Source organism: Crocodylus siamensis, chromosome 1 (genome assembly GCF_052110815.1).
Source record: "Crocodylus siamensis isolate JL-2025a chromosome 1, ASM5211081v1, whole genome shotgun sequence".
Taxonomy (NCBI): domain Eukaryota; kingdom Metazoa; phylum Chordata; order Crocodylia; family Crocodylidae; genus Crocodylus; species Crocodylus siamensis.
The window spans coordinates 261,812,700-261,828,649 of record NC_143395.1 but is presented as its reverse complement, the minus strand read 5'-3'; the positions used below and the strand labels follow the sequence as shown (position 1 = coordinate 261,828,649).

Genomic DNA, 15,950 nt, shown 5'->3' with positions numbered 1-15,950 from the left:
TCAAAGAAGCTCTGCTTATGCATGTCAAGTTCCAAGAAGTTCGGTTGAGCAGCTTAATTAAACAACGGGTGCTCACACTTCTCTAAGACAGAAGATAGGATAGGACGGCACATTAGAGCAGCGATTCTCAACCTTTTTAGACTCAAGGCACCCCTTGGAAAATGCCAGCTCCTGGCTTTCATTCATTTTTTGACTATGGAAAAATAACAGAGCAAAGAAAGAACTGAGAATCCACTATGGATTTGTATTTGTAATGTCTGGGTCTATCTTGCAAATCACAGCTGCACACCTAGCAGCGCTAACACCATCATGTGGTACCCCACACCACTCTTGAAAGGATCTCCAAGTACCTTAGGGTGCTGCAGGGCACCCTACATTGAGACTCATTCACCTTAAAAACTCACTGGGGCAGATGCATGAGCTTTTGTAAGCAACAGCCTACTCTTAAGAGTAACTCTCCCCAGTTGTTCTGCTACATGGGAAGAAAATTGCGAAAAAGTGAGACAAAGATGACCCCAGGCTGAGAGGAAGGAAAGATAGTTAGCCATGTTAGCTTGAGGTCAGGCAGAAGGCAGGGTAGACACGCACTTTATAGGCCAGAGGTATCAAACTCGTCCTGCTCCACAGTCCTGATGAGCAGCACAAGGCCCATCTGGACCACATACTGCTTCCACCTTCCCTAACAAAGCAATGCTGCATGCAGCCCCTACTCCAGTCTGTCCTGGGCCTGCGCTGTGTGCAGCACCCTCAACTTCTTTGAAACACAATACCTTAAAACAGGGCATCAAACCCATTCACCACCCCCCACACAGCTTGCTAGGCCAGGTAGGGACCAACTCGCACTACACAACATTTGACAGGACTCATGCATGCAGGATTGGCACGGGGCACACAGCACGGGTCCCAAACCGGTAGGGGGAGTGAGCCTGCGGGCTGGATGCCCCGTGGGGTCACGGGCTGTCTGACACCCCTGCTCCAGATGTACCAGGAGAGCAGGGGCCCTCCCATGCAGTAACCCGAGCTGAAAGTTGGTGCCCTAGGGCAGGTGTTTCGGTCAGTCTCTGGGGGGGCTCTGCCCTGCCCAAGCAGGTCTCGCCTACCCACGCCCCTCGGAGCCGTGCGGGGGGGGGGGGGAAAGAGAGCTATTGGCCGCCCCAGCCCTCTTCACGCTTCCCGAACGGGCCACGTGACCGCCGCGGGAGGGGGTGCGGCATGAGCCCACCTGTCACTCGCACGAGGCCGAGCTCGCGCGGGGACGGCAGTTGCTCCCACCCGTGGCGGGCGTCAACCCCGCGCCGGGAAAGAGCCCTAGAGCAGCCCTGCTCAGTGAGTGGAGGCAGCGCTTCACCAACTCCTACCCCCTCCTCGGGGCCCGGCAGCCAGCGAGGCCGCTACGTGCCTCGGCCCCAGGCACCAGGCGCTTGGCTCCCGGCGCAACCGAGCCCCCCCTAGCCCAGCCCCCTTATCTAACCGGCACACCTGAACTTGCTGATTGTGGGCAACCGACAAAGCTCCCTGACTGCCAGCTCCCTGAGCCAATAGCGAGCCGGAGCCCTCCCTCGCCCCGCCCCCCGATGCCTCTACGGCCAATGAGGGGATGGCAATGACGGGAGAGGGAGAGAAGAGACGGAGGTGGGGGGAGGGGCGGGGCGGGCGCCTACAGCGCCAACCAAACCCGGAGCGCCCCGCTGGAAGAGCGCTGTGACTGACGTAAGTCAACAAAGGTCACGTGCGGAGCCGAGAGGACGGCGATTGGCTGCGCGGGCGCGGGGCGGAGGGAGGCGGAGTAGGAGTTGGGCTTGGGGTGGGGGGGGGGGTCACGGCGGCAGCGCGGTGACACAATTACCACAACTTTGCGCCGCTGCTGGGGAAGTTTGTGGCGGCCGCGAACACGCCCCCCCCCCCCCGCCCCGCGCTCACCCCTCGCGGCCGGCCATGTAAACACTCCCTCCGCCGCCGCCGCCTCCCCCAGCCTCCGGCGCGGGGCTCCCTCCTCCTGCCCGCCTCCACCTCCGCCTCCTCCCCCGAGCAGCGGGGCTTCCCCCCGCCTCCCTCCGCCCTCCCCTCCCCTCCCCTCCCCGCCCGCCTCCCCCTCCCTGCCGGCTGTTGTTGTTGTAATAAAAGTTGTGGGGTGCGTGCGCGCGTCGGGCACCCCGCCCCGCCGGGCACTGGGGGGCGTCGGGGCCGGGCGTCGGGGGGGCCCCGCGGCCGCCACCTGACTGCGCTGCGCGCCCATGAAATCGTGCGGAGTGTCGCTCGCCGCTGCCGCCGCCGCCTCTGCCGCTCCTTTCGGGGATGAGGAAAAGAAAATGGCGGCGGGGAAAGCGAGCGGCCCGAGCGACGAGGACTTCGCCAGCCTGACAGCCGACGACAGAGAAGCCCTCTCCGGCCTCGACAGGTACCCGGCTCCCCCGACTCCCCCCCGCACCGAGTGCGTGTGCTGCCCGCGGCCGTGCGGGGAGCGCGGTGCGGCCCGGCCGCCCGTGCGCTCTCCCCGTGGCAGCGGGCGAGGCCGCGCCGGGGACTCGCACTAACGCGGCGCTTCTCTCTCTCCCTCTCCCCCGCTCCCTCCCCGCCCGCAGCCGCCTCTTCGGCTTTCTGAGGCTTCATGAAGATGGCGCCAGAACGAAGGCCTTGCTGTTAAAGGTAAGCGGGCCGAGGGGGGGAATGTAGGGAGGGCGGGGGCCTGCGTGAGGGGGACCGGGAGGGCAGCTCCTCTCCCCCGCGTGTGCGTGAATGTGCGTGTGTACATGCGCGTGCCCACCCACACGCGGCGGGGCTGCCCCACGCGTGTGCTTCGTCCTCCCCCCCGTGGCCGTGCCGCGCGCGGGGGGAGGGGCGGCGCGGCCGTTGCGCGCGAGGGAGCGAACGGCCGCGGCGCTGCTGACGTTGCCCCCCCGCGCGCGGCGCCCGGGGAGGGGCGAGGAAGGGGGTGCCCGCTGCCCGCGTGCGGCCGCCCGGCGCCCGGGAGGGGCCGGGCCGGGCCGGGCTGTTGGCGTGCGCGGAAAGTTGCTGGCCCTGTCATTGAGTTAAGTAATGGCTGCTCCTACCGGCCCAAGATGGCCGGGCAGGGAGGAGACAGCGCGGGCGGGGGAAGGTAAACAGGGAAAGGAGCCGGGCGGCTCCGGCCCCCGTAGCTCCGCGCCCCGCGCTCGCCTTCGTTTACCTTCCCTTACCCCCCTCGCCCGCCCCACAACCTGTAGCGCACCCGGCCCTGACAAAGGCTGCGACGCACGGGCCGCGCCTGTCACTGGGCTTCTGCAAGGAGGAGACTGGGGAGCCCTGGGCCCTGCCGACCCTTCTGCAGGCCCTCTGCCCGGTGCCTTGGCTCCTGACACTTGCTCAGGTGTTGGGGCGCATCCCCTCGCCTCCCCCTGCATATTCACACGTGTGTGTGAAATTTGGTTTCTCTGTGTGGGTGTGATTTAAAAGGCACTACTCCCCAGTGCCTTGAATGCCCATCTAGGCCTTGCTGTGCTTCTGGCACAGTCACCAAACAAAATGCTGAAACCTTAAATAAAAAAACCCACCCCCAAACAACAACCCCCCCACCCCCCACAAAATGCACCCCCTCCCTTAGTTTCTGTGTTAAAGAAGTTTAGGTTTCCCTTGTTCCCCTCCAGTTGTGGAGTTGTTCTTTATAATCAGGGTCTTGGTTTTCCAATAAAGTGGCAAGGCAGCAGAAACCTGATCTTGCAGCCATTTGAATAATATAAATCTTTAATGTACTTGAATTAACTTGGAGTGGCGGGGGAAGGAGTTAAAATATTACTGAAAATCACTAACTGGCTTTGAAGTGGAGTTTACTGATGCTGTTAAGAAACGTGTGTGTATGTACACACGTGTGTGTACATGTACACAGCCACATGCTTGTTATTTCTATAATACACTGCATTACACTTTCAGTTTGTTTTGTGTAAACAAGAAGTAGAGCTCATTCCCTACTAATGGTGAAGCTTTTGAGTTCTGCTATTTTGAATATCACATTATTGTTATGCAAACTAGTAAGCTGACTTTTTCAAAGCAGATTTCTCCAAAATGTTTAATATGGTTTGCTACACCTTGTAGCAATAGGTCCAGACTTCTAAGATAAATAATTAAAAATAAAAGGTGAATGTCTTCATCTTCCACCTGAATTTGCCTTGTAAGGTTTTGGGGATTTAGTATCTCAGTAATGTGTAAAATACAAGCAAACGGGGGGAGGAGGGGAACTGAAAAAATGATCTCTGAGAACTGACAACCAAATAATTTATTCTGAGGTGGAAAAAACCCAAACAAACCCATAATGTTACTATATGGTGCTGAGTATTTGGCAAGAATTTCTTGGCTAATTCTGTTTCATTCTGTTCAGAGTCTGAACTGGGTGATGCTTCAAGGTTGGATTTTTGTTTGAATTATTGCCATAAGCAAGATACAAAGTTAGTGTTGTTTAAAATGCATTACTCTAGGTATAGTCCATTTCCTACATGTGAACTTTATTTGATAGACTGTGAGACCTAGTACTGTATGGGCAGGGTTAGATTATATAGCCTAACACAATTCATTGTAATTTGATAAGATTTTTTTTCTTGCTAAAAGTAACCAACAGCCATAGAGTGGCATCATAACCTGGAATTCTAATGTACTGTTCTTGGAGTTACAGTAATTCAGTTGTTGAATCTCTTCATGAAAGAACAGTAGTTAACAAAGCTCATAGACTCTCACAAATTGTGAAATCTTATTTGGCTAGTGAATTCTGAACTATGCAGAATGCTAAAAATTGCTTTGTTATTATGCAGAGGTACACAATGAAGCATGACATCAAGCTATTTCAGGAGGAATGGTGTTAGGAGGCAAATTTTTTCTTAGTGCCCCTTCTCAAAAGGAGAATGGCATTGCGAACGCACCTTTTGTCAAGGGGGAGTGCAGTATGGCCATCACCTCTTCAAGCTGGTTTAAGTAAAGAGGGCAGAATTGGAGTCTTCTCTCTCTGCCTTACTTTGAGAGTTTGTTTGGTTTTTTTTTTTTACCTTGGGGATGGGGAAGCAGGAGGGTTAATAAAGAAGCAGTTCTGTGCTGTTTGGTACAGGGACTTTTTCCCTTGTCCCTCCTGAACATCTGTGGAATTGGGGTTATTGTATGGCTCTAAATTTCTGGTTTGTGCAGGATGATGCTAGAGACACGCATCCTCTGAAGTATTAGGAGCTTCATTTTGAGTCCTGCCTTTAGGTTTAACAAAGTAGAGAGGTGTACACATCCAGAAATCAGACCCATCTGCCTTGTGTGGCATATAGAAAGTCTAGGTTTTTGTCCATGAGTGTTATGCCATGGCTCAGTGAATTGTGAGCTTGATAAGATGGAGGAAATCAAATCATTATGTGATTGTGTGTGTTGTTTGACACACACGTGAAGATTTTCTGCTTAATTCTGCAAAAAAATGAAGTCTGAAGGTTATGGTTAGAGAGTTGTGCTCTCAGTGTTTGTGCAACTAGTCTGACTTTCTAGGGAGTTGGATGGGAAAATTACATCTGTATTGGAATTCTGATGTTCCCAGTTGTGGTTGCACCACATGCATTCTTAAATGTGTCTGATCAGCTCAGCCCCCCTAACTGATCAGAAGGTAAGATGAAGTTAAAAGGCACTCTTTAATATCTCTCTAAGTCTCTTATTATGGTTGAGTATGTTCTCTTTCTGTTTTTCCTTCTTTTCCTTCTTCTCCTCCCTGGAAGTGAAGGCTAGAAATTTGCTTGGAGGAGAGTAGCAGAGTTTTTGCAGTGCTGGAAGTAGATTGCAGGGAAGGTTCTTTTTATGGTTCTTGTGGTATTTAGTCAGAGTTGACATTTATTTTGTGTGAAAAATCTTCATGTAACAAGCTGTAATTGTTTGTTTTTTATACTGCATTAGGATGATGTGGCTTATATAATTTATTGGGTTCAACATGCTTGTTGCTTACTGTTGTTCATTGAGCTTAATTGGTCTGTGATATGCTATACTTAAAAAGGGGGGAAAGTAGTGGTATGTATTATACCTGTCTCAGACTCCATGTCAGTTTTCATGGTTTTACAGCCTTTTGCCTTTCCCTTACCCCGCTATTAAAAAAAACAGTGCCTCTCTTCCTTGCTGTACAAAGGCCATAGACAAACGGAAAATTAACTAGTTGTTTATTTGCAGGGTTGACAAATGCAGAAAATAAATAGATGGGAAAATATTCTCATTATTGCAGTTTTGGGTGTCACTTGTAGCGGTATATTTTAAAAATGCTTTAGGCCAATGTGAGCTAAGTTGACTTTGGCCTTGTAATGCTGACTGTTAATTTTCTACTAAACACAATTCACTGTTCTTTGATTATACCAGAAAGCTTGAAATGTAAGAAGAAAACATCTGGTGTAGTAAAAGGATTTTTTTATCTGAAAACCTTTTGGTTTCAATGTGGTTTTGTCAAAATGTAGAAATACTGTTTACAAATAATTATAATGCTCATCTAAAACAATGGCAGTACTGAGAGCTGGGGAACCAGGGTCTTGCTATCATGACACTCATGGTATAACATTAGAGAAAGTCAATAGCTTTCTCAGTTTCTCTAAATTATTTCTGAGCTGTTGCCTTCTACAGCATTGTAGTATATTTTATGCTTTTTTGATTAATGTTGTCTTGTTTCTCATTCATATAAAGTAAGTGACAGTTTTGGAAGCTATATAATAGGTAGAATCTGGAGTCAGTGATTTTGTTTTAAAAGTATGTGGAAGTTGAGACTATGAAATAATAGTCTCAAGTTAAACTTCTTAGATACTTGCGGCTAGCCTATGGATTTTAGATTTCTGTGTTCTGTTTGTGCTTGGTCCCAAAAAAGAACAAAAAGGAAAAAAACAGTGATTTAATACACGTGGTTAAATACATTCCAGTGTTCCTACTTGTAAAATGTGATGGTTCTGAATTGCCTATAATGATACATCACTATTCTTCTCATGTGTAAAGAATGCATTATTCTGTTATCATGTTTATAGTCTTGATGTTTCAGCTGGTACTAAAAGTTACTTATTGATTCTATTTGTTTTCATATAGTCAGAAAGTTTCAGCAGTTTCAGAACTGTTAAGCATTTTGGACAAAGTTTTTTGAAATGATATCTGTTTTTATTGCTTAAATGCTTTTGGCATTTGTGAAGTCTACAGTGTGATGTTTATTAATACTGCTTAAGTTCTCTGGTCACTAGAAAACTAAGTAAAGTTGTAAATGTTTACAGTTCTCATTTTTTTTGTAGCTTATTGGAAAGTTAAGTGGACCTGTGACTTCGCTCAAGATAATTTTCAAGAACTGCAATTACATTTCAGGATTGATTCAACATACTGACGTTTACATTTCAGCAAGTTTTCTTGTCAAGTATTGGGGGAGGTGATATGAACAGTAACATGGAATTTTATATGAAGACTAGTTCATTTTTGTAGCTTTTTACACTTGTCATGTAGTATGAATATTGATATTACAGCAGTATCTGTAGGTTCGTAGCAGGTTTGAGAGGAAGGGGGGGACTTTTGAGCTAGGTGATGCCCTGATACAGAGATTTTAACCATCAAAAGCAACTAGGTAGGTAGGCATGGGGAAGAAAAGGAAGTGTCCTTTTGTTTAACAGACAGAGGCGTTTAAGCACACTGGGGTTGCACAGAAGTCTGTGACAAAGATGGAATCAAACCTAGGTCACCTTTATTTCAGCTCTGTACCTTAACCATAAGACTCCTTTCAACATGTGCTGTTGAATTCATTTTATTTAGTGGTCTGTGGCTTTTAAGAAGGGGAAAAAATAGTTTGTAAAGATATTACTTGGACCAAGTACTATATAAATGAAATATGTAATAGAATGGTCCAAAGCTTTTGTGTCTACCCATTGTGGGTAGTTTTCATAATGTGTTAGTAGTTCTGCCATTTGCAGGCAGTGCAGTCTTCCCAAAATCATTGGCTGGTATAAAACTATTTTGGTGTTGGTATGAGTACAAGATCCATGTTACTTATGAATGGCAAGGCCATGCCTGGGTATTGATTCATTTAATCTAAAATGAGTGCTGGTAGTATGAGGAGATCAGTTGTGCAAGGATTCAGAGAGGCTAAACGTGCATTTTGAGTTGCATAGAATCTCAAAGTCTTAGACTTAGTTGCTGTCACTGGTCTGTTGCTAAGTATTACTGGTCTTGGGACTCTGTCTGGCATATATGTGTGGGAGGAAATCTGCAGTTCTGGGGTGAATGGAAAAAATGACCTTTCTTTGGCAGATTTGTTGAACTGTTTGCAAGCTTAGGTGGTTATACTAAGTACTGAAGAGACAAATTAGCAGACAGAAGGCATCCGAGGCTGTTTAAAGGTGGTTAATTTGTTGACCTTAATGATGCATTGTTTTTGGTCAGACCAGTGGCCATTCCATTATTGCATGGACACATACACATAGTGTTGTATGTAAGTACAGTCCCTCTGCTCTTGTTGTTTAAATTCCAGACATGTATTTCCTCACTAAACTACCATGAGTGTTAGACTCCCTCTGTGTAGAAGTTCTGGAATTGTATTGAGGGTGGAAAGTTTGAGGTCTAGGTCTTAACTCCTTGGTACTTAAATAACACTTGTTCAGTGAACCTTACTAATATGTTCTGGGTAGTTTGATTTCTGCCATAGGAAGATGACAATTTTTTATAAACTGTGTCCTTATTCCAACATAGCTATAATGAACAGCCCATAACCAGATTATTATATCCTACCCATTATCAGAATACTCATTTGCATCATCTAGAAAAATTGAAATGTACCCTGACTAATACATGTATGGAGCCCTACAGAAGGCTTATGGGATTGTAGAAAAGTAACAGAGGGCAGAAACTGGCCTATAGAATACTTTTAGCAGTATTCTAAAATCCTGTGGAAAAGTGCAAAGCACAGTTGGTGTGGTTTGAGTTTGTAGGGCCAGGAAGGGTGGGTACTACCTGAAAACTATTTTTATGAAGTATTTAATTCAGAACTGGGCAAAATAAACAAGGACTAATAATGGCTTTAAATCACTTTTGAGTAATTAAATTTAATTCAGTTTAAAGCAAGGACATTTAAAGACTATTTCTGCTTGATAATTTTAATGTGTGATGCACTTTATTTGCGAAATTTAAGTTTTAGGTTTATAGAACGCCTATACACGAGCAGTGAGGCTGCTTCAACGTATTTTAATTAACATGCTGCTGCAGACTGCTCCAACACATTGTAATTACTGCGCTCCAGCAGCGTCTAGCATCCCTGTGCTTCAAAATGGCAGCAGGGGTGCTTTTATGTAAAGCGTGTCTGATTTAAAGTGTTCATCTAAATTGTTTCATCTGAAGTGTCCCCACTGCCATTTTGAAGCATGAGGATGCTGATACACAAGACGCTCTGGGTGCTTTAATTAGAGTGCCACCCCCCCCCCCCCCCCACACACACACACAGCACTTGTATAAATGTCCTTAGAGTCAACAAGTATATATCAAATAAGTTGCCTGGTAGGCCAGTGTATTTTCAGTTGGATGCTATTTTGGGTCCCTACTGGGAATGATATAAGAGTCTCTTATGTAAGTAAATAGGCAACTAAATTAATGACCAAAAAACCCCAAAACACATTTTGGGTATTGAACAATAATTTTGACAGATAATAGTCCATACATCACTTTATTTTTACACTAGAGTACAATAGAACTGTTATTAATACCTGCCTTTAGTCCTTTTAGATTTGTATGATGATCAAAAGGGGTATCTTGTGCATTTGACGCATACAATTAGAAGCTAGTTTATGGAGATGAAGAAGTGACTTAAGCTGTTTTATGAACTCATATTTCTAGAACAGTGTGTATCATTATTTGGATTTTCTTCATGGTCAGCTATTAAATGAGCTGTGGTTAAAACTCTGCTCATTTCTCAAAGAGCTTTGCTTTCAGAGCTCAGATCTTTTGTCTAATATAGATTTAATATTTAAATTAATCATTATCTCATGGAACTTAAGATAGAATTTTGGAAATTGAGGTACTGTGTTCTGTTTTTTATAGTATTGTTTTAAAGTAAGTCAGGAGGCACAATGACTCCTAGTGTAGAAACATTAGACACTTTCTTTAGACCTCTATTCCATACTACTAGAGTGAAAAAGTCAGTCAAGGCAGCTGTTAAAGCACTAACTCTCTCTCTTAGTTTATGGTTTGAAACATTCATTTGCCCTGGAACTTGGAGAAGGCTAGGGAAACATAGCTAACTATGCTCCTTAGTTCTGACTCACTTTCCTGTTGGGGAAAGGGACAGGCACAAGCAGCCCAGGTAGTGTTACTTTTTGAGGGTAGAGAAGGGAGGAAGTAGCATGTTCATGCATTGCTTTAGGAGATGAGAGTGCTGATAGTACAGTAGCCAGATACCACTACCCCTTTCCTAAAGGAATGTGGGGGTGTTGGAAGTTTCTGTTGCTAGCAGGAGGCATAGGACAGATATAGAATCTAAGCGAGTTTTTAGAAAGTATACAGAAGAACCAGACAGTACCAAAATGACTTGTCCATTACAGACCCTTCAATATATGGGTGCTTGTCTTTGCTAGAGCTGCCTGTGTTTTAGGCTGCCAAGTAAAAGGATTAGCTTCTCAGGGGAATCATGGAGGGGCCATGTTTCCATCTTTCTGGGAAAGGGAGGTGAGGTGGTTTCTCTGCTCTCCAGGAATGGATCGGGAAGAAGACCCTGCTCTGAGATGAGAGCGTCCCTTATGAGAAAACCTTAACCTCAAATCTCACAACTTCCTTTCCACTGCTCTTGTAAAGTGGGGAGACAAAGAAAGAAGGGAAGAGAGTAATGATATACCCTCTTTTCCCTCACCTCTCAGAATCTTGTTGTTGACCCGTCTACTTGCGCGGTTCATTGTTAGTTTGCCTGCAGTGCTGTTCCCTATCTCAGTAGTTTCAAGAGCAAGATAAGTAAGACTATAGCACACATAATATTGGGAGTACAGGAAAAAGTTATGAGGAAATGGTGGAGGGGGGTGTGTGAGTAAGTGTGACTATTTTGAGTGGGCATTCAGATGTGCCCTTTGTCCTGTAAGTTCTGCATGTAGTCATGACTGGTGCCTCCTGCCCTTGAGACGAGAAATAAACCTAGAACAAAGTGACAGAGGCAACAGCTGCTCTAAGAGGAGGAGATGGAGGCAGAAGTAAAGCAGTTTCATACTGCGACTACCCTTTTAGGAGGAAAAAAAGAGGGCTGAATAACCTGGATGCTGTCATTTTTTTTTCTAAGGGGTAAAGGGAAAAGCAAAAGAAAAGTCAGGCTCTTTTGCTTTTTAAATCTGGAGGGTGATGGCTGATGATTAAGGCTGTGTGTAGATGAAACAAGGCATGTGTGCAGAACACTTTTTAAAGTGGGCTAAATGCTTTTGCGGCTCTTTAATGTTGTTGGTGTTTGCACGCCTTGGTGGTGTATTGTGCATTCCATCTGCTGTAGGAAATTCGGTGGTGTAATGCACTTTAAATAACTCGGGGCTCAGCAAACTAAAACTCCTTCAAGAAGTTTTAGTATGCTGCCCCTACAGCTGTGGAGTGAAGCACCAGGCTCCATGTACCTCCATGGCTCTGCAGGAAGTGCTGCAGGCAGCCTGGCAGCAGCCTGGGAAAGCAGACTCCGCCTGTGAGCTTGATTTCACCCTCCCCCCCCCCAGCCTGCCTGCTTACCTGAGCTGCACAGGGAGTGGGGGGTGCTGCTGCTGCACTGGGAAGCACCATACCCCCCCTCCAGCTGAAGGACCGCTCTGTCCACTAGCAGCTTGCCCTCCTCTCCCTGCTGGAGAGGCAGGTAAGTCAGCAGGTTGTGTGCCTGACACGGGTTTAATCAGCCCTAAATTGAAGCAGTATTTTTTAAATGCTTAGTGGATTTTAAGTGAGGGACTGAGGTTTTTGTAGCAGAGCATGAGTAGGTTGGAAAATTTAGGGAAATGATTTAACAAAAAGAAAATAAAACGCAACATAGAAAGGAAAGTGAATTAGAAGTAGTAAAACTGGGAATGCCACATACAAAGCAATGTTAAAAAAGATGCCCCACAATCTGTGATGGGAAAGAACATGTGGAATGACATCTGGAAGGGAAAGGAATGTAAAAGCATACACATTAGGTATACTTGTTAAAAACTTTGTTGTAAAGAAAGTATCTTGGAAATGGCACAATCAAATACAGAAGAGAGTAAACAGTATATTTCTGTATTTCCTGACTGGGCTTTGGTGTGGTGATCCAAGTATTTTTTATCTTTAAGTAGGCTTAATCCTCAGGTTTATGAGTATTGGAAATTTTTCAACCCTTGAATTTGAGAGACTTAAATCTTAGAATGTTTTTAAAAGAAAATAATATATCGTTGATAAGAGGTACCAAGCTGACTTAAGGTGAGTTAAAATTTGGTCTGGGTGGCTTATTGCGCTTTTTTACGTTGGACAAGGAAGGCCTGGTGCTTGTTTTTTTTTCTTAAATGCTTGTTTTCTTAGTAGAAACTGAAGTCTTCCTTTGCATTTACAAAAAAACCCGAAACCCGTAAGAGAATGCTTATAATTTTATATTGGCAGTTATCAAAAAAAATCCTTAGGAAGAGGCTACTATTCAAATTTAGTAGTCACAGTCAAAGGTACATTTCTGTCAGGAACAGTTCTCTTATTCTTTAGAGAAGACTTGTTGAGAGGTTATTTTAAAAACAAGGCTGAAATTTAAGATACTTGTGAAAACAAGCCTCACTCATTACACAGCATGACAAATGTATGTCTACAACAGTCTCTTCTGGCTTCTTACCCCCCCCCCCACAACACAGAGCAGAATGCACTGATTTCTAATGGTAAAATGTTTCAAGCTCATAATAGAAGGCTGGTATCTTCCTTTAAATACAGAGATGACTGGGTGGAGGAGGTGAATAATTGGAAAGTATTGAATACTTACTTTAGCTATGAGTAGAAGATTTTGAGGAACTTCTGGAGCACTGTAATATGTGAATGTAATTGCTGGAATGATATGAGAGAATCTAATTATGTAATCAGAATCTGTAAGTATATGGTAGTAGAATAAGGCCACGTTCATCCTTAAAGGGATGATCACTTCCAGAAAGTTTTCAGATATTAAACTTCAGGAAAGAGTCTTGGACAGGGTTGTGTTTAAATCAGTAATTCCTACTTTTTTCCCTTTCTTAACACTTGAGTAATTATCTGTACAGTTTTCCCTTGCTTTATGCGGGTTCTGTATGTGCGAATTCCCTCTTATGTGATGACCCTTTTTATACCAAAAATTCGTTTTATGCTAGGTAAATTCACTCTTATGCGATTGGTGTGGTGGAAGCCCACAGTCAGATGCTTTGTGTGGTGCATTATGAGAGTGATGTGCACCAAGATATAGTCTCCTGTGTGGATCTGTGCTCTTCGCTCATTGTCTGTGATGCATGTTTCTGTAATTACTGTCTGCATTATGGTAATGTTCACCACCACCCTGTGCTTGTGTGTAATGTCTGCTGTTGGTGATTACCAAAATTGTCTCTAAAAGCAGCAGAAATAGGTATTTAGGTCAGTACACTCTAGGTCTTAGAACCTAACCCTATTTGTTATGCATCACACCCTGCAGGGTCAAAGAGATTGACTTAGACCATTTTTAAACCACATTTGTCCAGACCAATAAGTCAGGTTAGAATGGTTGAAAACTTACCGGAACATTTCAAAAGCACATCTGGAAAATCAGGTATTAATTTGAATTTGTCCAGTGTTGTGTGGGCACCGAGCTTTCAGTGACTCGCATCTAGGTCAGTCCTCACATGTGGTAAAATTGCAACATTTGGTGACCCCTGGATGTTGTTGTGAACCTGCTGCTAATAAATTGAAAAACACATAACTTCCTGTTTTGTAGTTATTCCATATTTTGGAAAGTACAGATCACTCCAGAAACTTTAAATCTAGTCCTGTAATGTTATTCAGAGACCACGTTAACCTGACCTGTCAATCACTATTCATCTCAAGTGAACCGAAAAATATGTAATGTTGATAACTTGTATGGTCCTTTAATCACAAAAAATTCAGCTGTGGTTATGATGAAACACCCCAAGAAAAACACATCCTTACTGTGTGTAAGAGAAATAGCATTTTGAGAGTTATCATTTTCTTTTTCTTCACAAAAGGTTTAGTACAAATTACATAAGAGTTAGCACTACTCTAACTTAAAATTTTTGTGACTTGAACTGCATGTATGGGTAGAAGCTTTGTGTATTAAAACCTGTTTTTCAGTATCAGAGGTGCGTACAGTAGAAACATGTATGAAATGTTGATTTATGCTCTAAAAAAATTCCATTTGTATAACTACACAGGAACTTTTCAGGTAGAAAAATCCTAACAGGATATGGATGCGTGAGAATTAAAGGGCTAGAGTCTAGGTGGATTTATGAGAGGAGCAGTTTTACATATGTTGGAATAGTTGTAGCTTTTTAATTTAAAAAAGGAACTTTGCATTTCTCTACTTCTAGAGCTCAAGCTTTACAAAAATGTGGCATTTTTAAATGGTTTTCTAAAATTCAGCTTGTGTTTATCCAGCCTTTGACTGCAAAGTAATGATTCCCTTTCCTCCCCACTCCATCTTCAAACCATACTGGACAAAACTCAACAAAACATCTGTGATAAAATCCTGCAATTGAAGGGGGGTCATTTGTATGATCTGATAGGCTTTTCCAGCTCTGATACAAACAGTGAATAAATGGCCTTAAAAATAATATAGTGTTGTTAAATATGTAGTGCATTTAGGTAAAACATTAATTGCCATTCCATTCATAGAAGAAATGGATGCTAAAAGATATGGGCAAGCTCCATTGTGTCAGCTCCCCTTCAACACTCTTAAGAGGATTATGTTTTTTAGATTTGAAGTGTTACTTCTGAATCATTTGGCTGCCAATGTAATGATGATAAATTGGATTAGTTGTTGAAATAGTGCACTCTAATCAGCATAGTAAAACTAGGCAGTTGCCTTTTTTTTTCTCCCAGTATCCTGATATTTGGGGTATTGTTAGTTGTCTCCCATATCCCTTGCCCTATGCTGAATCTCCTACAGCAAACTTCTTCCCCAGTGATACAGGAACTAGCTCTTAACGTGTTCTGCAGTGCAGTAGTTGTCATAATGTACTGAGATGGGGGATTGCAGAGCCCTTCTGTATGAAGTTGTCCCATTGCTGCATTATGGTTAGTGGGAGGAGGGAGCATGAGGTTTTACTCTGCATTTTATAATGTCTGCTGCTAAGCAAAGGTGGAACTAAATTTTTAGGTTTGGATAAAAACAATTAGGTTAGGAGCTCTGTAGCTTGGTATAATTCCAGAATCCTCACTTCCCCAAACTCACCGATCCATTCTTCAAATGGGATTCTTTCACTTGAACAGAAGATTGCAAGGACCTTAAAAGTGTACATGCAACTGTCTGGCTGTTGTGTGAGCAGTAGATCAGACTTGTATGCAAAATATGTTGGTGTCAAACCACTGTTCTGTACTTGTAGTACTACTAATCTTGTTTCTTTCTTTCATATAAATGAGAATGATTAGTAAGGTTTTCAGGTAACACGGCAAGTAATTTTTCATTAAGTCATGATCAAAATCCTGGTTGTGGAAATAAAGCTTTTTAACATACAAATGTATTTTAAATTCCTGCAGCATTCCTCTCAAGTCTCTTCCTGAAAACCTGTGAACATACCCATACATTATTATTATTATTTTTTTTTTAAGTGTTCATTTAGTATTTTTCTGTATATCCCGCATACATGTCCTTGAGAGTGACATCTTACTGGAAGTGCACCGATACATTGGTCCAGTGTTGGACTGGCACCAATATAAAGCAAATTGATTGTACCTGAAATCAGCCTGATGTGGCCCATAATTTGGCTGATAAATGGCCCATGCCATGAATGGCCCTTCAGTACAGCATGTAGGCAGTGAGGAGCATAGCACAGCAGCATGGA

General features: G+C 44.1%; 1 protein-coding gene across 3 annotated transcripts in view; it reads left to right on the top strand.

The window, feature by feature from the left end:
- The first annotated feature begins 1,928 nt into the window (after positions 1-1,928).
- KDM6A (lysine demethylase 6A) overlaps positions 1,929-15,950 on the top strand; it is a 239,234-nt gene continuing 225,212 nt past the window's right edge. For 2 of the 3 annotated variants that reach the window (XM_090061774.1, XM_090061761.1), the window contains exons 1-2: positions 1,931-2,398; positions 2,583-2,646. In XM_090061774.1, coding sequence (XP_089917900.1) covers positions 2,235-2,398; positions 2,583-2,646 — 228 coding nt within the window. In that variant the 5' untranslated portion in view covers positions 1,931-2,234. Of the gene's footprint in view, positions 2,399-2,582; positions 2,647-15,950 lie in introns of all 3 variants that reach the window. The other variant, XR_016444037.1, reaches the window with a different exon arrangement.